We start from the raw sequence: 23,376 nt of genomic DNA, 5'->3' as shown, positions 1-23,376 counted from the left end.
AAAAACATTTCAAACAGAAAGTTACTAACTGCTGCATTAAAGACACAAATCCTAGAAGAAAAATAAAAATTATGATTCAAAAAGACAACAAAAGTCACTGTTTGCTCTCTTCAACATAGCTTCTCCATCATGAAGAGATGACTCAGAGTCTGTTCATGTAGAAATCTTTTTACCTTCACTGTTCACAGCAGAAGCTGTTGAGCTGGAAATCTGTCTAAAATCAAGACACAACGTTCTCCTGGATCAGAAAATGTAATCAATTAAAAAACCATAAGGAGTGTTTCAATTACTCATTTACTCACTTCAAAGGTCAGCGGTTTGATCTCAATTAATATCCGTTTATCTCTCTCAAGTGTCATGCTTGTGTCATGCGAGTATGCTTTGGAAACCTCACAGTTTACCTTTTTATCCGGAGTAACACTCATGATCAATGACACCTGAGCTGGCTTACACACACACACACACACATCAGCGTCATAGTGTGTAATATCTACAGCCCTCTCCCTGCCTCTAACAGCTCTGCCATTCAAACAGTTTTACTATAAATAAATTTGAAGTGATTATTTTTCACAGCAGGAAGCCCTGTTACTACTTCAGTTTGCGAATCAATGCCGACTGTAATCACCGACTGAGATGAACTGAAGAAAGATTTAGAAAGTATGCTTAGAGGAATAACAGGATATGAAGTGTTGGCAGGGATTAATGTGTAAACTAGCTGTAGATTCTCAGCAACAGTTTCAATCTAAGGTCTGAAATGAAAGTGATTGAAGTGGGGTGTGTGGTTTTGTTGCAGTGCAGATTTATGATAATTCATGAACCTTTCTTGTTCTTTCTGTGAATGTAATTTATTCCATTTATTGTCCTTCCTTTTAAAAAGGACCTTTTGTCTGTGAATAATACATAAAGTGTGAACTAGGCCACAGCTTTGTCTGCTGGATAGTTGTTGCATCAAGTGTTTGTAAAGAAGCCGTCAGAGGAGATTGAAGCGTAACTGCTGTGTTTGTGCGTGTGTTGGTTTGGCAGCGGTTTACCTTTAAAATCTATTTGAAGAGCTTTGACAGCCATAATAACAGAGCAATCTCCATCATATGGAGCTGTTTACGTCTGTGCTCTACCTTTGTTTCTCTCTGCTTTTCACTCTCTGCTTTGCTTTCTCTGTGTGCATTCAGCTACCCGGATCTCCCTGCAGTTATTGTTGTCCTGTGAAATTATTTTCTCAGGTTGTGTAGAAGGAATGAATGTGCCCTTTGATCATCTGAAAGACATTTTTTTTTGCTCCAAAGCGAAAGCTCTCAGTTGTAGGAAAATGGCTCCTCATACACAGTTTGAATGGGTGCTGCAGAATGTGTGGAGTTTGACGTTCTAGGTTTAGGTCTCATATGGAGTGAAGGCTCTGCCTCAGTTAGAGGCTTAGTTTTCCTAACACACGCCTTCATTGAGATGATGTATGAATTTGCAGGAAATTAAAGCAAACAGCATCTGTTAAACATGAGTCACAGTGTTTTTTGGTAATCAGTCTTAATGTTCACAGCAGAATAAAGCACTCTCGTCTATAAAACGTTCATTTCTCCCAGTGTTTACTCGCTCTGTAGACAGCTCACAGCAGGTTGAGAGCTTCATTTAAGGTGCTGTGCTGTTGTCCCTGTCAAAGGGAGTCATAAATCAAAACCATGTTTTTTCCTCCAGTGTCTGTTTCTGGCTGTTTTCTCCTCAAACTCTCACATCAAATGCATCTGTGCTCTGTTAATGTGCTTTTCTTTGTGCATGTGTGTGTGTGTGTGTGTGTTTTCTCCACAGCGGATGAGGACGAGGACAAGGACGATGATTTCCGGGCGCCGCTCTACAAGAACGTGGAGATCAAGGGCATTCAGGTCCGGATGAAGTGGTGCGCCACCTGTCACTTCTACAGGCCGCCTCGATGCTCACACTGCAGCGTGTGTGACAACTGTGTGGAGGTGCGTGGGTGTGTGAGCGCAGAAAGACTGTCATTATGCATGTATGCAGGTACTGATTATGCATCATCTTATATATCAGGGACATGTTAATCTAAGGCTGTCCTTTAAGCACTGGGCAGGTTTGTACATGATGCATGTTCGGTCTGAGCTTTCTGTTGAAACTTCATCATCGTTGATACACGTTGGCAGATGAGACATTAAAGAAGTCTGAACTTAATGCAATGGGTTAGAAATAAGCAGTGCTTCATCCCTATGAGGTGATCAATTTTACTTTGTGTGCACTAAATGAGATTTTGTGTGATGTGTGCTTTGATGTAGCTCAGAAAGATGTGTTAAGCAATCCACGTTCATACATTCTCTTAAAGATACTGCATTGATTGAAAGCACTTAGAGAAAGATATAAACTTAATTTAGCATATCTTAGAGGCGCTTGTTACAAATCAACACTTAATGGGCCACACCCCTTAAATTATTTCCAGCAGGGGGCACTTATGTAACACATAACATACCTATTTTTTGTTTTATTAATGCTCATACAATTATTGTGTAGTCAGTTTAAATAGCTACCAGCTCATCTCTGGTAAACAATAATACTGGTTTAGTGCCTGGAATTAAGGAAAAAAAAATCCTGAGGAATTTACCGTCACATCTGGAGGGGAATGTTTCAAACAATAAGTAGTGTGTAAAACAAAAAGGTGTAACTGATAAACAAAAAGTAAAACTGTCATTTAAAGCTTTTATTCACTTTAAAGCATTTGTATACAATTTGCCCTCCATTCCTACTGAAGAGTTCAACAATGCACACACATTACACATTGTTATTTTATCATATCATTAACTTTTTATCATCATGTGTCATTCTAAATTATGTCCTTGTAACTTCTAGTACCATATATCATATCACAACCTATGCATTATTATATTATATTCAACTGCTTGTGTTGTGCTGTATTGTATCAAATCCTGTCATAGTGTGGTGTTTTATCGTAAATATCCTCATGTATCACTGCATATAACATCCACGTAACATATTGTGTCATGCTGTAGCGTATCTTATAATTCCTATAATGCTGTATCGTACTTTATCATGTCATATTATGTTCTGTCATGCAGTGTCAGGTCGTGTTCTGGTGTATTGTTTTGTATCATATAATTTCATATCCTCATGTATCCTTATGTATCTTATAAGTGTACTCTGTCGTGTTATCTTGTGTCATGTCGTATCATATCCTCGAGTGTCATTTAATATCATACCTGTGTGTCGTATGAACATGTCTTACATGTCATATCATATAGTATTGTAGTACATCATATCATATCAAATCATAACCTCATGTATCATATTTTATCATATCATCATAAATAGCATCATATCATATGATGTGGGCCTACATGTGGGGTGTTTTGTGTCTCATTAGTTGGGATTGGAGTTCATGATTACTTCCTCAAGCAGCTTTCTGCTGCTTTAACTCAATGAAATACTTTGAAACTCTATATGTGCATATTTGAACCCTAGAGTATTATGAGAGGACATAACAAGAGCTTATTAACCCTGTAAAATTGTATGAAATTTTATGATTTTTTTGTAGTGTAAAGTTTTAGAAGTGACTTAAAATAGTTTCTTGCAGAGACCACAGGTGGCCTTGTGGTCTAGGTCGCGCTCCATGAGCCCCCCAAAATAACTAAAAAATAGTTCCTTGCCCCATTTAAGCACAGAACTAAGGTTGACAAATTCTCATTTAGTCTGATACCAACACAAGCAAATTAATAAACACCCCCACAGGATGTAGAGAAATACTGATACAATTATGTGTTCGGTTTAGTTTATTGGATGAGATATTGCTCATATTTTCAATATAAGTAATTGCCCAGGTCCATATTAATAAACCTTAAGATAAAACACAGACTCAGACCAGCTGTAGGCAGCATAATTAATATTCTCTATAAATAACCTGCACTGACACCTAATGTGTCACTTCTCCGTCTCTCCGCAGGACTTTGATCATCACTGTCCATGGGTGAACAACTGCATTGGACGGAGGAACTACCGCTACTTCTTCCTCTTTCTGCTATCTCTGAGCATCCACATGGTCGGAGTCTTCTCCTTCGGCCTCCTCTTCGTCCTCCACCACCGAGAGATGCTGGCTGCTCTGCACACCACTGTCACGTATCCTTTCACTCCCTGCAAAACCTGTGCCCCGTTTTTGAATCACGCCGCTTTGTGTTTTATTGATTTTTAACCCAGACAGATGCTTCCTGTGCAGATAAAAGTTGGTGTTTCAGCTTTAGCAGTCTGTCAGAGTCAGTTACTCTCACCACTCATCTTGTTCTTGTGTTCTGAGGTTGTTGATCTTGACCTTTGCGTCCAGTCTGGTGGTGATGTGTATAGCCGGGCTTTTCTTTATTCCAGTCATGGGACTCACAGGTTTCCACATGGTGCTGGTAGCTCGAGGGCGAACCACCAACGAGCAGGTGAGGAGAGCATGCTTGTTCTGAAGGTGCACACACAAACAACCCTTTTTCTGTTATTTATCCAGCATGTGTCAACAGAACACGAGCAAACATTCACACCTGGAGCTGCCCGACTGTTTGCAACTGGGCTTCAGAGGACTTTTTATTGAAAATGTTTTTAAAAAAGTGGAAGGACTCGTGCTGTGTTTATGGTTGAACATAAATAAAATGACCATTAAAAAGATAGTAAACCCACACAGAGAAAAAAATGACTAACAGCAGCAGCATGATTATTCCTGATACACACTAATTACATGATGCTGCAACAACATGACTCACCTGCTTTGTATTCAAGTACCGGACCTCTGTGTGTACATGAAAAGGGGATTATGTGCATGTATATGCGCTCTGGCCTTGAGCTCCTCTGCAGCCGACACTCAACAAGGCGTTGTGCTCCTCAGGTCACAGGCAAGTTTCGTGGAGGAGTAAATCCCTTCACCAGGGGTTGCTGTGGCAACGTGGAGTACGTCTTGTGTAGTCCCCTGGCCCCAAGGTAAGACGCTTTACGATGCTGCATGTGTGTGTGTGTACAGTATCCGCCTTCTCTGCCACTGTAGTGATGGTTTTCCACACGTAAGAGAACATGTGTTTGTGCAGATGTGTCCATGCAGCAGCACTAACATGCTACACACCAACACACACACACACACCTATACAAACACACACAGGGGTCTATATTATGTGTGCATCAGCAGCACCGTATGCACGTGCTCTAAGGTGGTTGAGGAGGTGTGTTTCCAGCATTGCTTCAAAGCAGCCAGCAACCCCGGAGGGAGGCAGATGGCTGAGGGAGTCGAAGAACAACGTCGAAGAACAGCAGTTAAAAGGAATCAGGATGCAGAGCGAGTAAACACGCTCTTTTACACACAGCATCCCTAAAAACACAGAGTGCCAGTTTTACAACCAGCAGAGACAAGCCCAGTTTCATAAAAATCAACAGTGTGACTGCAGAGAGACGACAGCAGGTGAGGGTGAAATGCTGCTTTACGAGCATCTGCTGCGAAGTTGTTGCAGAGTCCCTGGCGGAGGCTCGTTGATTTACTGAACCACTGACTCAAAAAATGTTGGACCTCACTGCTGAATGAGCTGCTAGTGGAGTCATTTTAGGCGGTAAAATCAGCAGCACTCATTCAGTCGGAAACAGATTTCTGTTTTGAAGGGGTTGATTACCAGGAGTTTGTGAAGACGGTTAAGCAAATTAACCTCACACATTACCCTGAGTTTTCATGCTCAGCATTAAACATTAAAGAAAATCACAGCAGCAGCTCTTTGAATTATGAAAACACCCTGTAAGACCCACTCAACACTGGTTTTCTGTCAGGAAGCTGTGTTTGATATGTCTCTCTCTTAAGCTCTCTAACTACCTAGTTGAGAACTAAATTAAAGATGCAATGTTTAGTAAACAGCCCCATTTAGCAGAACAGACACAGAGATATGTATAGTATTTACAACAACTGTCAGAAGATAAAAATGTTTTTTGTTCTTTTAAAGGGGCTGTGAGGAGTTTTAAAGTAATCTTTAAAAAAAATTTCTTCTAGATATATGCCTGATCGTAATCCACACTTTAAAAAGAGATTATCAGCACCAATAGTACTGGTTAGAGGTTATTTTAAATAGTTACTTCTTAACGCCAAGGTCGAGTCCACCGGAACTGGTTGATTTTTGGCACGTCTAGGTTTCTATGACAACACCACGCCGGCTGACAAAGTTTAGTTTTGCTTGGTAGATGGACATAGCAAACCAGGATTCATTAGTGTTACACTTAATGGACATGTCTTAGAGCAGTCATGCCCAAAGTCTGGGTCCTGACCCATAGGTGGGTCGCCAGTGATTTTTTTCGGGTCGCCAGATTAGTTTCCAGAATGTTTACATAAAATTCATGCTTTCCCTAACCAGAAGAAGTCTCCCCCTCAACGATTAGTTTACTGATGATTGGCTCCTCCCACTGTCATATCTGTATGTATTTTGCTTCTTATCTCTCACACAACTACATAAAAATAGAATAGAATAGAATAGAATAGAATAGAATAGAATAGAATAGAATAGAATAGAAGTTTATTTCTTGTCTGTCATGACTGACAGAAACTTGACTCTAACAGGCTCATTAAAAAAAATACAAATTGGAGTTCTCACATTATTGAAGACAAAATACAGAAACAGACTGGATGCTGCACTCAATACGTGTGTTTTTCTCTCATCTCGTACACATAGCTGAGATTCAATTCTGAAAAGCAAGCAGGCTAACCCGTCATAGTAAAAATGTATTTTCAATGCATTTGTCAAATTTGTCTCTTAGGACTTTTAGCTGGTACCATAGAAGTATGATGATGCAGAAACATGATTAAAGAACCTTTGTTTATTTTTGCACACTTATCCTATCAGTGGATTTACTGATTGGACATATTTTGGATTTTTTGGATTGGGTCGCCGTGGCTTATTCCTCCAAAAAAGTGGGTCACCTGAACAAAAGTTTGGGAAACACTGTCTTAGAGCACCGGGCTGTCAGCTGTGCTAAATATAGACGGCTAATAAACTACGGTACAAACTTCTAACGCTGGCATAGCCTACAGATACGTCGAAGCACTGGGATTATGATGTTGCTAACATATAGCCGGCTACTACAATGTTTGCTTGGTGTCACGTTTCAGACCATAGCGCTATGTAACTGTACTGATAAATATCTTTCCTTGGCATGTTGTATCCAGTTAAGAGTTGTCTTGAACAAAGAAAATTTGTTTTGATCCAATCTCTATTCATTTACAAAACAAACGTCTCACTAAAAGTAATTTACCACAGTGTGTGGAGACTCGGGGCCACAAGGTGGCAACAGAGAACAAATTAAAACAGATCCTCCTCACAGCATCTTTAACTCAAAATGAGCTTTCTAATCTGTTTAAGGAGCAGGGTCCCTTGCACACATCAAAAACGGAAATCTGAAGAGTTAGCATTCACCATACAAGTCTTATTTCAAGATATTAAAAGAAAAAATGATTCAACGATTATTTGTAAAGAGAAAAATAATCTGCCAATGGAGTTATTTTTTTGTATTAAAATATTACTCCCATTCAAGAAACTGGTCAAGCAAATGTCTTCATTGCCCCTTTTGCAGATTACATCAAACATTCAGACATCATTTTTGTCTTGTGATATCTTTGAATCAGACATTTTGTCTGGCCTTTCTGAGAGAATGTGGCTCATATTTAGTTTTCAAAGTGTTTGAATGCAGAAAAAAACTGTACTGGTACGACTACCAGTTTAGAAAGTTTGGAGTGACTTATCCCAGTCTACCTGACAACCACACTCACACAAAAAAGGTGTCATGACGAAATGCAACAGTCTTACAGTTTACAAAAAAACTGAAGAATAACGCAAAATGACGTGTGACTGCTCAAACAATTAGTCACAAATATTTGACAACAAACAGATCCAAAGAAAACAGGCTCTTAGTCCTAGAGGTGAGGCATGAATGACTAAAAATTGTGTAAATTTCTTCCTCTTTGCAATAAATGAAGGCAACAATGTTGAAGAAGCCTCATCCCCTGCAACACTGTTACATTTTTAATGTGAAGATAATATACACAACACACAGGGTATTTGTAGAAAAACGGATGACATCCTCATTTAGGAACTGGTGAGAAAGACCCTTGAAATAGAGGAAGATGGTTTGCAGCAGTGAGTATTATTCATTATCCGTCTATCTTTCTCAACCTCTTTTTTGGTGAGTTTTTGTTGGGATGTCTTCAAGTTTTAAAAAACATGCTCCTGAAATCAAGGATGAGCTGATTAGTTCTCAGCAGCCAAAGGTCAAAATCATAGCAATAATTTCCAAGCATAACTCAAGAATTTATAAACTAATATTTAACACAGTATAAAAAATGTCTGGTAAGATAAAATCATTAAGTGATGACATTTTATACCCAGAACTACTCAAACAGCTCAAAATGCCCAAATGGCATTTGTCAGCCATCTGAGTTCAATATGTCAGGAATGTCAAGAGGGAAAATCTTCAAATTTGACTCATGTATCAACGGGTGTGCAGATTTTTAAAACTGCCACATATTTACAGAAATCCCTGGATCCGTCTGTAAACAGCTAAAAGAAAAAAAGAAATAGCACAAGATCTTCACCAGACTTGCTGAAATGATAAGGTCATCACAGGCCTCCAGAGGGCTGGCCAATCAGAGGGAAGGGGGGTTGTGGAGCAGAGAACCTTAAAAAGACAGCAGCGAAAAAAAAGTGTTTCAGACCAAGGCTGAACTAAGGTTTATTCTAGGACACCAGTGACAGAAAAATATATTCAAAAATAACTGTAAAGCATGTAAAGCTACTACAGGAGTACTAGATGGACCATACCATACCATACCAGCTTTATTTATAGAGCACTTTTAAGAACAACCCCAGCTGCAGACAAAGTGCTGTACAGGTAGATCCAATGAAATGATAAAAACAGATTAGTAAAAACAGACAAATAAAAGAAAAACATTGTAAAAACAATAAAAAGCAAATAACAAGCAAGTAAAAGGGAATAAAAGAAAATAAAAGAGAATAAGACCAGGCCAAGAAACTAAGTCTTGCTGGAGTTAAAAGCCAAAGAATAAAAATGGGGGTTAAGACGTGTTTTAAAAGTGGACAGTGAAGGGGCCTCTCTAATGTGCAGGGGAAGACTGTTCCACAATCAGGGAGCAACATTAGAGAAGGCCCTGTCCCCTTACAGACTAAAGACTTTTGAAAAAAAAACACAATACCCCCTCTTTAAGTTATTAAATCTGCTAACTGTGTTGCATAAGTGATGTGACACTGTACAAAATGATTGTTCTCACCTGTTTCTAAATTTTCAGGTACACACTGGATCCCAGGAAAAAGCCCCATATTAAAATCCAGCCCCCATTCATCAGACCTGACCTATCAGACAGACAGATCACCATCAAGGTCAGCGACAACGGCATCCACAACACCATCATCAGCTCCAAGGTGATTTCTTTACTGTTACCACAGAAATAATCCCTGCTGTACTATCTGAGTTCATTATTTCACCAACCTCTTTCTGCTGCACTACCATCCTCGCTGACATTATCAGGTTGTCTCATGACACACAGGTGAATCATCCTGCTCCTAGATTACCATCTTAATGGAGGCTCACACCTAAGGCAGCACAGAGGAGAGGATCAGTGGCCTATACGAGCTGAACAGTGTGTATTTAAGAAGTTACTCAGTCCTCATTCAGGGTATTATTGGACATTCTGCGTCACAGCCAAGTGACTCACAGATATGCAGCACTTGGTTCCAATTAATGCCATTTATTCTGAAGAAATAATTGATGGTTCTTCAAGGCGTGATGGAGATTTTCTGGATCTGTAAAAATAGTCTCTTTTCATTAGTTGGGAGCAGAAAGTGAGGTTCCAGTGATGAAAAGTACCCCGTTCCCTAAAATAACCCCAGACATTCAATTATTTCCTCCTGTTGGGAATGGTCACTGACAACTCTGAGAACTGAGGAAATTAAATGATGTCCAGGAGAAGAATGGTGTTGTGCAGAGGGATGGGGCGTGTGGGGAAAGGCTGAAGGAAGCCTCATGTACGGGATGAGAATGTCAAAAAGAATTGAGCTTATCAGACGTGTAGCCCCCACTTCATGTCTCACTGCATCCAAATGTCTGGACTGTACTGGACCTTCAGACTCTCAAACTTTGCGGGTGAGTTCCCAGGAAGTCTGTGAGAGCTGAGGCCAGTCCAAACCCCTAATTTATCCAGACCTCAAGGGGCCCAAGCTGACTTTCTGAGCCTTTCAGAGAGACTGCTTGGTGTGCAAACTTCTCAAGACTTTACTGATTTAATTACCCATAATTAACTGCAAGATGGACGTGTCCTTGGACTTGTTCCAGAATCGTTTTTTTCCATTAATACATAAAACAATTACTTAAAGACTTTTTTTAGACTAATTGTGTTTACATCTGTCAGTATAAATAGCCAATCAGATTTGTAGATTTTGGGGCAGCACCAAGGGTGACCAATGAGATTTCGTGGTGAGAGCAGACCATCCCTCTGGACATGCCTGTGTTTAGGTTACGAATTCAGGCCCAAGGGTGGAGACTGGGGCTACAATAAACATGTCACACCCGACTCTGGTTGCAAAGTAGTGGTAGAATTGCGTTGTGGTGAAAAAATGAAGAAGTTTGGCCGGAATAGATGAGAGGTCAGCTCTGGTTCAGCTGCACTGACTTTGGTGCATTGTCGTCTTCTAAACTCTTAAGTCTTACAGAGTCAAAATCAGTCACAGTCTCATGGAAAAACAAAAGAACTGTTAGTTCAGCTCTGTACACTGCAAAAACTTGGTGTTTAAGTGTTATTTTTCACAGTAAGTAATGTAGACTTAATTTGACCAATTTGACCTCACAAGTCCAAAAAATGTCTTGTATAAACAAAAATTACACCTGAATTGCTTGTAAAGAGTAAAAACGTCTGTGATGGAGCAAGAAAAGATTCTTATTTTTTCTATCAAGACATTATTCTTATTAAATAAAACTTGACAAGCAAATGTTTCTCAAACCACATTGGTTGAAAAGTTTCTTTAGTCTTTACAAGGGAGTTTTTTAAGTGATCTGGAAAAAGTCTCCCTCTGAGATATATGCCTGATCATAATCCACACTTTTATGGCATTATCAACGCCAGTAGAGGTGATTCCAAAATTCTACTTCTTAGCTTCCCGATCGGGTCGAGCAGGGCCAGATTGATTTTTGGCACGTTTAGGTCTCTATGACAACACCATGCCAGCTGACAAAGTTTATTAGTGAGAAGAGATCTCTGTGATGTCTGTGATAATGTTGATTCCAACCCATATGCAGCAGTTATTCTGCAGTGGTCTGTTCAAACTTGAGAGTCTATCAATAAAATGAAGAGTGAGGTTACGTTTGCTCTGCTTGGTAGATGACTGGCAGGACATGACCTGGATTCACTAATATTACACATCACAGGACATATCTTAGAGCACCGAGCTGCAAGTAGCGCTAAATACAGTCTGCTACTAAACTACGGTACAAACTTATAACGTTTGGGTGTTGTCATGTTTCAAACAACATCGCTATGTAACTGTTTATAAATACCTTACCCTGTCATGCTGTATGCAGTACAAAGTTGTTTTCGACGAAGCAAAGCTGTTTTAGGAATAAGATCCGATCTTCATTCATTACCAAAACAAACACATGCGTTGTTAAAAGTTATGCCTTCAAGACAGTGTGCGTGAGACTCTGGGCCAAAAAGTGTCACTGCACTCTAATTAAAAATAAAACATCAACAGTTGCTCAGATTTCAGTTTTTTCGCTGTGTGAAAATTCCTTTTCCGCTCCATTAGCCCCTGAAAAGACTAAATTTCAGCACATGTAGAGCAGTTGCCTGGTGCAGCTTTACTATCCTGCAACCATCTGTGAGAGTTGTGTTGGTCCATCCCCAGCACTAACACATACTCTGCTCTATCTCCTCTGCTGTCCACCCACCTGTTCAGTTTGGGATGGGTTTAACACCTTGCTCTTCTCTTCCGTATATGTAGTCTAAAAGCAGCCTGGACGGACTGGATGAAAAAGAAACCCAACCGCCGCTCCCACCTAAAGCCGACAGGTACAACCAGCTGAAAAACCAGCTGACCTCCAGTGAAGGTAAGAAAACAAACGTCCCATCAGTCATCCAAAATCCCATTCCTCTCCTAGAGCAGTACACAAAAAAATATTTCCCCAAACTCCCTGTGTATGTCCTCATGTCCCAGGATGGGACTTGGTGGTAGTTAAGCGTGATAAATGTCTATCTCAGTGTCAGGTCAATGGCCTTTTATTTATGCCAGGCTGAGGGAAAGGCCTGATTTGTAGCAAGGAAGGCAAGCCCTGCTCACTGAATCAGCACCTGATTTGTGGTACAATAGAGAGATTTTAGAGTGAATCACTGCAACATGAATCACCACCTTTTTCTGATGGCATGTAGCAACAAAGCTCCCTGAAATAGAATCAAAGGAGAACAATATAGTCTGGAATCAGGATTAGATAAAAATGATGGACTACATTTGGAGGCTACCTTTGTATGTTCGGAAATGCTGCAGCAGCTACAGTGTTAGCATTTTTCAGTGTTTGTTTCTCATTCAATAGCACAAGGTGTTGGTGATATAAAATGTAGACCTTTAACAGCAGAGTCCCCCCAATGCCTCCTGGACCACTTGATCAGGGAGTGAACATTTTATGCTTTTCCAAGGAGCACTACTGCTGCTCGGTGGATCTTCGAGGTACTTCAGCCATTATTCAGTAGCCTCCCTTTTGCAAAGAAATTCATGAAGAATTTTGATGTTTTCTTCAGAAATACTAAGGATGAACATTCAAAACTACTCACTTTGAGGTTTCAGGTTTTACAGGGATAGCAAAGGACTGACAGCTGGATTTTGCAGGACACATTTTTGTCAGTTACCGGATAGATTTGTTCATTCTTATGCAGGGAGTGGTTTTGTTACAAGTTTCAAGAACCCAATCCCTACAGGCTCTTCACTCTGATAATACAATTCAGCCTGAGGTGTTGTCTTAAATCTTAGAGATAACTCTCAATCAGCACCAGGGAACCCTTTTCTTTTTTTATCTCTAAAGTGTTAAACTTGTTTCTTCTTTCTCTGTCTTTTTGCAGAGAGTTCTCTCTCTGGTAAGACCCATCCTTCTACTCCGGCCATGTACAAATACAGGCCGTCCTTTGGCACCATGCCCAAAGTCCACTACCACACTGCGGGAGAGAAGGTAAGATAGTTTGGATCTGGTAACGATAACATTTAAAGAATGTACTTTAGTACCTACAATATGGCAGGGACTAAGATTGGACTTGTTGTTCTGCTGTCTGCCCCTCAGATTATCATGGCAGATGACCTGAAGACCTCTGCCATCTTAGAGGAGGGAGTCCGTGGTCATGACTACCGCTCCGAGCCAAACCTGGACATGCCTGAATACACCAACGCTCCCCTCCACAGGACCTTCCAGTCCTCTCCTCTCCAGCTGGACTCTGACCCCGTCAGCTCTCGCTCCCTTAGCCTGAAGCAAGGTCACCACCGACCAGAGAAAGGCCAACTCACAGCCCTGCAGCCACAGACGGTGACCTCCACCCCGTACAAGAGTGTCTTCTCTCCCAACACACTCTCCAACAGGAATGGCAGCCTGTCCTATGACAGTCTGCTCAACCCCAGCATCTCCCCTGCCACTGCCAGCGAGTGCATGGCCCACCGCGCCATGCCCTCCATGGGCTTCCACTCGCCCTACCTGCCCACCAAAATGTGCCACATCCGGGAGCCTGAGGTGCAGAGGCAGCAGGTTGCCCCCACTTACAGTCCAGTGCTGCCACCTAGAGGGATGGGCAGGCATTCCCCTCACCTGAGGGAAAGGGACCCATCTCCTGTGCGCTATGACAACCTCTCCCAGACCATCATGGCCTCCATCCAGGAGCGTAAAGAGATGGAGGAGAGGGAGAAGCGGCAGATGCTGCGTGGGCGCTCCCAGACCCATATCTACGCCCAGGACTCTGGAGTTTTTGACGGGGGCTACGGTATATCCCACAATGCATGCTACCCCGATGGGCCTCGTTGCCCCGGTTCTAGAGGCCCAACACCTCCTGCCTATGGAGGCTCCAGAGACAATCTGATGGGGGTCGGGCTAACCTATGGCCAGCGAACACCCGTGTTGCGCCATGCTGGCTCCACACTGGGACGTGCCCCCAGGACTTCATCCACCTCCCTTCACACTGATCACAGTAGCTCCAACAGCAGCCACAGCAGGGCTACCTGCCCGGATGGCCCCTATCGCTCCCCTGCCCACCAGCCCCACTCCCCTGCCATGCCCCGATCCCCCTCCTACTCACACCAGAAATTCTCCTACATCAATGCCCATGAGAGGACAGACTCCCCTCGTCTGGGGGGCCCAAGGTATGAATCTTAATGTTACTCACCCTGAGGGACTGCATGCTTTGTACTGAACAGGGACTGATGGAAACCTGCACACTATCTGGACTCAATCAGCAGAGCATGGGCACCAGTGTGTTGTAGTCCTGAGGCACAGTGTAGTGTTGTGAATAATATTTGTAATTTGTTTAATTATCCATGAAGTACTGTGTGGTTTGAGTTGTTCTGTTTTACATGTTTGCCTTTCTAGTAAAACATCATTTTTTGTATTGTTGCATGAGTGTCGGATGAATAAAGTTGTGACTCCTCTCATCTCCATTTCCTTTGCATGCTTTTCTCTTCTTTCTAACTTTTCAAAGTCATTTCATTCACTAAATAATTAACTCAGAGAATCATGTCTTTTCCTGTTTTTAACAGTCACGCTTCACAAAACTAACCCACGTGTTGGCACAGCCCCTCTTGTTTGTCATGTGAAAGACTTTGGCTCTTTGTGTCAAGTAACTCTCTGCTCTCATCTCTCCACTTAGAGAGGCCATGAAAGTTAACGGGCAGATGGACTGCCACCCCAGTGCCCACGGGGCCGCCCTTAGCCCCAGTCGCCACAGTAACGTCAAAAAGGTGACAGGCGTGGGAGGCACCACGTATGAGATCTCAGTGTGAGATGGGACACCTCATCCGCATCCAACGACAGCCATCCTGCTACAATGAGATTCTCTGCGGGCTGTAATTTTAAAGTCCAGACTACAGCCAACCAGGTGCACAAAGCACTTCCTGTTTTGGAGTTATCATCCAATCAAAGGATCTGTCTGCTTTTCAAGCCAAATACCTGTGTGTGTTTGTACAGGAGGAGGTGGTTTTTGAGTTGATACGTGTGAGGAGTGTCTTGTTGTTAACATTTTGTGGCCGTCCAACAGATTGTCGATTAATTACTGTTGTTTATGAGCTGTGGTCATCGACTTGTTCCAAATGTAACAGAAACTTTGCTCCAGGAAGCGCTGGGAGCAGAGGATATCAAACACTGAGGTCCTCTGTTAAAAAAAAATATGAGTCCTTTCTGGATCATTCTCCTCAAGAAGTCAAGGTGCTTTACATTGCATTGTTTCAGCATAACTGGTGTAGATGTACAGATTTGAGAAGTTAGATCATCAACTGCAAACACTGGTGGAGTAAAGTGAGATAGGGACGATGAGAGGGAAAGTCATCTAATAATGTCTGATGGTTGCATTCATTAAATTTGTCATGGGTTAAAAAAAGAAAATAAATGTGAGGATAAACTGCAACCAGGAGCTGATTCCACATGAATGTTTCCCTCCGAGGACGGCGTAGCCCCTCTTTAATGGCTCATGACACAAGTGCTGGTCATTTCTACCGCTCTCAAAGATGATTTGACCTCAACCTCACAGGTTTCACCAAGTTTAGAAAGAGTCTGGCCTTACAACTTTATTGTCCTTTTTTTTTCAAAAAGAGTGAGATGTAAGTTATGTTTTTGCTGTATAATAAGAATTGGAAAGGTATGGAGAAAAAAAAGCTTTGGTCCCATGTTGAGGATTGATGGCAAAGCTTGCCCATTCTTTGTTTTATTTTGTAGGTTTTTTATTTGGTTTGTTTCCTTTTTATATACCCAACCCTTAAAACATATGTTTGATACATCTTTTTATACACATTATGAAGCCTTGAAACAGATGTTTTACTTAGAGTGAAGTATTTTTTGTTGTTGGTAAGATAAAAAGTCAGCACACAAGTTAGATTATGATAAGTTAGATCCATTAAGTAAATGTAGCTTGATCTTACCTTGCAGTGTGGAAAAAAATGGATGATAAAATGTTATTAAAAGACGTGTGATTTAAAGAAGTGGCATGTTAAAAACAAAGTAACCCATACTGAAATGTGTTTAGGTGAAGCTGTCTGGTGACACACTCCTTTATTCACTCCTCAGAGGCAGTGACTGGTGACATGATCATGTTACAGTGACGTGATGAAGATGCATCACTTCAGTTGCAGCAGCTGTCTGGTACAGCGTCAGTGTTATCTCCACTCAGAGGGTTAAAGTCGAGCTTGTTTTGCAGCTCATTTCATTCTTTATTTTGAATATAATGAAGTGAAAGTATTCTGGAGGAAGGCAAAGTGGGAAGCTTTTGTTTATATTTGACACCATCTGAATATGAGAAAAGAAGCCAGAAGTTGACATGTATGTAAAGAAGTAGATATGTACAGAAAGGATTAACCATTGTGGCCTTCTGAGAGGAGAGTTTGTGTTTTATGTAATGTAGCTAATTGAAACAGAAAAAGCTCCTGAAGTGGAAAGAGAAAAAAAGGTTGATGCGGAGAAACTTTTACTGAAGTTTCTAACGGCCAAATTTGTTTTCCCTTCAGTGGCTTTGCTATACATGAAGGTAAAACACGATACAGCTGATGTGTCGTATTGAACACAGGAGTGACACTTGAAGGTGAGTGGAACTGAATAAAAGCTCAAATGTTAAAAGAGGTTTTGGAAGAAGGCCAGAGTTAAAGAAAACTGGTTTGATCATTTATGTTACATTTTAAAGGTTTCCTTCCCTTTTCTGCTCCTGTCATAGATTCTGCCGAGAGCACAGTGACCAATGACTGTGGTCGATTTTGCTTTTCTGTAGAGTTTGGATGTTATTAAAGCAGGCTGTAGTTTCATCCCTTGGTCCCACTTCTAAGGTCTCACCCAGCTGCCTTAGCATGAAATCAGTAAGTTGAGGTTACAAAGGCTTCTCTGTAAAGTCGTGTTAGTGTGGATTGTTTAATAATGCCTCTGTGGTACACAGGGCTACTCAATGAACAACCTAATGGGTCAGAGTATAAATGGTGCAACCAACTGGAACATCTTGAAACACCTGAACAGACCATTAGCTGCTGAGTTGCCTGATAATTTCTCATGACTTTCAAGACCCCAGTTTGACCTCGCGTCAGAACAGTATCGATGTCATTCCTCTTTAAGATGACTGCCATTATAGTCCAACGTTCTTTTTTAGGGATGGACTTCACTGCAGGTCAGGGATCATTCCTGACAGTCAGCAATGAATCTGTTCCGTCAGCTTCAAGCTGACTCTGTTTCCTGACACTCAAATAAAAAATTCAATATGTATGGAAAATATAGAATATACTATAAATGTACATGCGTTCCTATTTTTGTGAAGAGGAATTATTTCCCAATGACCTGAGAAGAGTAAATAAAACTTTCGAACTCTTTGAGTGAATGTGAATTGTTTTATTCCCTAATGAAGTTTAATCTTTTCTTAGGTTATTAATTTAGGTCGGCAGGACGTTAACAATTTTTTAAAGACAATACATTGTTGTTGCATGAAGTTAAATACGATGGACTCTGAGGTTTGACTCATTCTCATTTACATACCCAGGCCTCTGCACCACAATTAAATTTCATCCATGTTAATTGAGAAAAAGTAATTCAAAGTGGTGAATCCAGACATCAGCAATGTGTTCATTTGAAATGACCATACTGGGATTATTTTTGAACATGTTTATTGTGCAGCTCCAATTTCCTGTCCATTTTCACTTTAAACTCCTCCATGGTCAACAGTTAATATTGTTAGCTTCCACAAACCTCAAACCAAAACTGAAATCAGATAAAGATATCTGTCTGCCAAACAAAGCAGTAGAACCCTGCTCATTTGTTAAACGGTCTCAATGGTACTGTATAAGTTTAGCTGCACATTTCTTAAGCTGCCCAAGGACACAAGTAATTTCTTTTACGAATGCAAACGTGGTCTTTGACAGCTTTTATTCCAAGGTGGAGGAAACATTTCAAATCATTTGGGTGCAAATGAAAAGTAACATTTCTCCCATATACATGTATTTACAGATGCACTGGCACTTAGATGCGCTTTAGAGGCAAGGTTAAGAACTCAATTAGTGGGAAGAAGAGGAGAGGGTGCGGAGCACACAGGTCAGATAGGGCACACTCTGTTACAAAAACTCTACATGCTTTAAGTCTGGGAATGTTATGGTGTAAAGAAACTTTATTTCCTGCTGAACCATTGACTTTGGACTTATGATTTCAGATATTTGAAATAAAATAGGAAGAAAAAGAAATGCTTAGCTAAGTGCATCTGATCTCCGGTCAGTCAGCGATCAGTGGAGGCTGCGATCTGCAGCGTGAATCTGACGTCCCTCAACTGTCTGGAGTGAATTCCTCTTGCGCTCAGTTCCAAACAGAACTGAATCAAAAAGGAACCAAGAATAAACTATTTCTACAAGGCATCCACTGAAAAGTCTTCACCTTACTTGGTGTGTCTACTGGTGGAAGCATGGACAGTGGACAGGATGCATAAAGGTATTTAAACTGACAATGCACCTCCATAATGCCTGGTCCCTGACCCTGTGCTGCTAACAAGCAGGCTACATTATCCTCTCCCCCTACAAACAAACTCTGCTTCAGAATAACAAAACAAAAAGTTAGCCCAATGTGGGAATTATCGCTATCACAAGCCTCTTTTCACAGTTTGTCAGAAGTAATGTCGAACTGTGGATGACTGATGCAAAGTGGGACGTTCCACGGTGCAGAGAGGAAGGGTGGGATGGAAAGGGCTTCTCAGTTTCATTTAATTCACTATCTTGGATTGTTTCCCCCCAGTGGCATCAAGGACTTGTGATCTTGAGGCAAAACATAATAAAAAAAAAACTAATAATATGCAAGTGTCCAAATTCAGTCATTTAGAGTCTATTGTAGAAAAAGAGGAAAAACTGATAATTTGAAGATCAGCAAAGCAAGTTCTCGGTTCTCAATTCTTCTCCTCGGCCTTCACCTCCTTTTTCTCATCTTCTTTCTTCTCAGTCTCCTTTTTGTCTTCTTTCTTTCCTTCTGAAGCCACGTCTTTTACCGAAAGCTCCTCCAGCTTCTCCACCACTTTGTCTGCGCTGTCAGTGAGACCTGCAGCAGGAGCGGAAAGGTGTGGTTAATAAAACGATGAGGGGGAGAGTGTTCTTGTATAGTTGCACATCTTCAACTGCCTTTTTATAAATCAATATTAACTTATTTAAAAGATTTAGTTCATTAAGACCTTAGCTTTTGTACACCAATACGAAAACTGTCACCCATGGAAAAAAATAGCTTGTAAGCAGAACGTAACGGCACCAGCTTTCCACAAAGCCAGTATAGTGTTAAATTCTGCATGGTCATGTAGCAGACAGAAAAAGTTCGAGGCTGGAGTGTGCAGCAAAGAACAGAGTGTGTCTGCATTCTCATGTGACTCCACACGTTACCCCTGGCTCCTTCATTTCATGCAGGAAATTTACACTAATTACTCTTCATCTGCCATGTGAAACACATGGTGCTGGGGCACAGTGTGTCCTCCTATGATCCTCCTTTGAAGATGGTAATAGAGCATTATGGAGGGAGGGGAGTCAGTGGTCATGTGTATGGTTGGAGCCAGCAGTGCAGAACAGAGTTGTGTGCATGTCAAAGTGTTTAAGTGTCTGTGTGTGTCTGTGTGTGTGTGTGTGTGTGTGTGTGTGTGTGTGTGTGTGTGTGTGTGTGTGTGTGTGTATGGGGGGGGTCATCATAGAGTCATACTGTGAGTGGCCTCTCATACTTGTGCCATGCAGGAATGTGATGTGGAATCACACATTGGGAGACAAACATCTGATGCATACATACTGAGGTGAAAGCTGGCAGAACTTTATCCTGATGGCTTTGCTCAGTTGTAATGCATAAATGACGCCTGGTTTAAACCGAAACCTCCATAGAAGGTTTTGAATCACATCATTCAAACCTCAAAAGCAGTTCTTAAGATGGCTTTTATGTCAATAGTTTTTTTTTTACATTACTCAGATCACTATTCCAAAAGGTAAAACCTCTGCAGTAGTAATGAACATTTCATTGGGAGAAAGTGATATTTGATTTGATTTGCATACCTGTTTCCTCCTGATATTTTCTGACCTCCTCCTTGCACTCATCAAACTTTGCCCTGAACTTCTGAGCATCTGCGGAAAGAACACAGAGAGAATAATCACATCATACTGTTATATGTTAGCCAATGAGGCTGCTTAATCATGCTGAGTTAAGAAATTGAGATAAACCGGATCAACCAGCAGGAAAACTGCAGCTGGATTGTGTCCAAAGTTCAGCTGCAGAAAATAGACTTCTTACAGCTGCTACTCACTTCAGTCTCATCACAACATGATCCAAATTATAACTGCCTGTGGCACCCTTCAAGCGTTTTACTGGATGAAATACATAAATACTCACTTTCTGCATTTAAAAAGCGTACTGCCAGGAGTTCAGGTTTGGGGCATTCGTCAGCATAATCTGCTAGTGTGTTCCACACCCACGCCCTGTCACTGCCAGCGTTGGGCTTCAGGTCCATTGCAGGACTTACTGTAGTTCACAAAATGAGGACAAAGTTTACATGAGGACAGAGATAAATGCACAATAAATATGCTTCAGGAATTCATGGCTTTTATTTGTTGCAAACTATTAGTTGAGCCGTTTTGTTTTTGAAAAATATATAAATTATTTCCCCTGAAACATTATCTGTTCATGTTCTTACCAAAATCTAAAGTCAATGTTTGGGAACTACAAATTCTAGTACTCTCAGTTTTCTGCCTCCCTCTCAGCTGTAACTACCAAGGGGAATGATTATTTACAATTTATGACTGTAAAGCTATCTGAGCAAATCTGGTGCTTACACAAGTGAAAATGTCTCAAATAGTTATCTGTCTTGTTCCACTGTGTCATCAGTAAATCACTGTGTAATAGATTTTTATGGACTATAGGAAACCAAAGTTTTATATGGTAGTCTACCATGGAGTTAAAACAACTCCTGGACTGAATGTTTGCGATCATGACTCACTATGATGATTGGCGCAAATCTTCAAGGTTCGGTCTCTCCGCATCAGTACACGAATTGTGCCTTTCTCTTTGTGTTTCAGCAGCTTGATGTCACCTGTCCCTCTCTCCTTCCACTCCGGTGGGTCATTCTCAGAGGCAAAACGGTAAAGTTTAGCCCGCCTGGGAAAATCAACGTCATACACCATTTAGAAAATGCAATTTGTATGAATATATTAATGTGAATGGCTAACCTGGTACTCATGTGTGCACCAACCCCTGCCATAACATGTGGATAAACATAACAGTATTTTATGTGAGCAACTCACATTTTAAAGAGCTCCTCCTCATCCTCTTCTAATGTTTTGACATCCTGCTCAGGAAGGGACACGATCGGCTCAAATTGGGGATCATGGTTGGAGTCTTCTGCAGTATCTGCTGTGGTGTCATGGTCTTCCTGTTCCTAGAGGAAAGCAATGGATTAACTAATTAAAACAAAAAGTACACTTAATAGGGGCTGATATCAGAGCTAGTTAGCTGACAAAAGCATTTAGTGCAGGTCTGGGCAACGCTTTAAACCTCCCTGTGACAAAGTGACTTCTAACTCTTGGACAACAGGCCATGGGTGATTGAATGGAGGGATTTAAGAGCTCATCAGTTAAGTCAACCTTTTGTCATGGTAAATGGTTGTTGCTGACCTTAGCATCTTTAATTATTTGGTGTTGAGGCTTTCATGCAGGTGTGTGTTTGACGTAATTCTTTGAAGCAAGTTAAGGACAAACATTGTGAGGGAAATAACATCGTATAAAAATAAAAGAACTGTACGCTGATTCATTTTGAGAAAAAGAATCCGAGTTAGCTCTATGATTTGATTTTCCTAACGCTGTATTACAGTTCACATTAGCAGGTTCGTTCGTTGGCAATTCCCCAAAGTAACAAAGGCGTCTTTGCGCCTCAAGTTAGCCACAGAAGAAGAGTAGCAGTAGCTACCAACGTGTGGTTCTACTGTTTCAGAGTTAACATAATTAAAAACGGCTATGATCAAAGTAATAAGGTTATAGATTAAGATTAGGAATATTAGTGTGTTTCTCAGTTAATTTTTATAAACAAAACGTTGATTAGCTTTACTTTAGTGGCAACAACTCATTGAGAAGTCACCAGTCTGCCAAACCAGGCCTTGCACTAGCATGCTAACCGCAAGCTGGCTCGTTTTCTTTAAGTCACCACGACGTGTCGCTTTGATCAACCATGGGATTTTTATATGAAGCCGAGTAATATGTAATTAAATGATGAACATCTTCACATCTTAACCGTGTACCTGATAATAAGAAAACACGAAGTCACTGGCTCCAGCCTCCTATCAGGAGGCTAACGTCAACGTTGGCTAACTTGTTAGCAACCGCTGAACTGCGGCTAACAAAGGCAAAGATAATGGTATCACCTGTTAAAGTAATCTAGCCGGCTAAAGATATGTCATAATATGCACTGTTTAATAACTAACGACAACGATAAGTTCAATCTAACATCACTGCGCTCATTAGCTCACCTAGTGATCCATATGACGCTACCGTTAACGTGCTGACTGCCTGCACACTTCAGAAAGCTTCACAGCTTGTCAGTGATAAGTGGAAGTATTGTGCAGTAAATCCTGAACATTTCTGTACTTCGATAAGAACGTGTTCCAGCTCTCACACACTCTGTACCATCTACAACGCGTATATGAGCTTTTGCTGCATCACTACAGCAACAACAAATCAAATCATTGTCGGCATTTCTGTCTCGCAGCTTCCTTTGCGAACTTAGACAAATTACAGCAAATACAACATATGTTTCAGACTTAATTCCGACTTTAGATCGTGTATCATAATCTAGATGTCTTAAATCAAGAAGTCTTACCTTTGGGTCTGCCATAGTAATGTAGATGTTTGTAGATTATGGGAGTAGATTGATAGATTCAAACCCAGTCTGGCCGCCGTTTCCCTTCAGCCACTCTCACTTCCTGCTCTACAGCTTTCGCGCGCCGAATTTCCTACGTATGCCCGTATGCCCGCGCACATTGTGACAGCGCGCGCACCGCCCCATTAGGGACGGCATAAGCAGCGCCATATAGCTGTTGTTAAAATCAAATAAAGTGAAGTAAACATAAAATTAAGCGCGAAAATATTTGTCCAGTCATATCAATCATCAACCCCT

General features: G+C 41.1%; 2 protein-coding genes and 1 non-coding gene across 3 annotated transcripts in view; 1 reads left to right on the top strand and 2 right to left on the bottom strand.

Annotated features, from left to right (window-relative positions):
- The window catches only part of zdhhc8b (zDHHC palmitoyltransferase 8b), a 98,841-nt gene extending 81,285 nt beyond the window's left edge, over positions 1–17,556 (top strand). The window contains exons 3-11 of the mRNA XM_074670595.1: positions 1,798–1,955; positions 3,950–4,122; positions 4,325–4,427; positions 4,868–4,959; positions 9,305–9,437; positions 12,009–12,114; positions 13,118–13,224; positions 13,333–14,396; positions 14,900–17,556. Coding sequence (XP_074526696.1) covers positions 1,798–1,955; positions 3,950–4,122; positions 4,325–4,427; positions 4,868–4,959; positions 9,305–9,437; positions 12,009–12,114; positions 13,118–13,224; positions 13,333–14,396; positions 14,900–15,032 — 2,069 coding nt within the window. The 3' untranslated portion in view covers positions 15,033–17,556. The remainder of the gene's footprint in view (positions 1–1,797; positions 1,956–3,949; positions 4,123–4,324; positions 4,428–4,867; positions 4,960–9,304; positions 9,438–12,008; positions 12,115–13,117; positions 13,225–13,332; positions 14,397–14,899) is intronic.
- A 309-nt stretch (positions 17,557–17,865) lies between these two features.
- On the bottom strand, positions 17,866–23,261 carry ranbp1 (RAN binding protein 1). The gene is made up of 6 exons (XM_074671302.1): positions 23,080–23,261; positions 21,513–21,646; positions 21,209–21,366; positions 20,605–20,733; positions 20,271–20,339; positions 17,866–19,287 (listed from the first exon to the last, which is right to left on the bottom strand). Exons 1-6 carry the CDS (start codon positions 23,092–23,094, stop codon positions 19,139–19,141), a joined length of 654 nt encoding a protein of 217 aa, XP_074527403.1. The 5' UTR covers positions 23,095–23,261; the 3' UTR covers positions 17,866–19,138.
- On the bottom strand, positions 19,465–19,594 carry LOC141791154 (small nucleolar RNA SNORA77). Its single transcript, XR_012598300.1, has one exon. It is a non-coding gene; the product is annotated as a small nucleolar RNA SNORA77 (small nucleolar RNA).
- Positions 23,262–23,376: the final 115 nt, after the last annotated feature.

Source organism: Halichoeres trimaculatus, unplaced genomic scaffold (assembly GCF_033239565.1).
Source record: "Halichoeres trimaculatus isolate MK-OKI-2021-1 unplaced genomic scaffold, fHalTri1.1 fHalTri1_scaffold_5, whole genome shotgun sequence".
Taxonomy (NCBI): Eukaryota; Metazoa; Chordata; class Actinopteri; order Labriformes; family Labridae; genus Halichoeres; species Halichoeres trimaculatus.
Note: the sequence above shows the minus strand (reverse complement) of the source record. Positions and strands in the feature narration are given on the sequence as shown.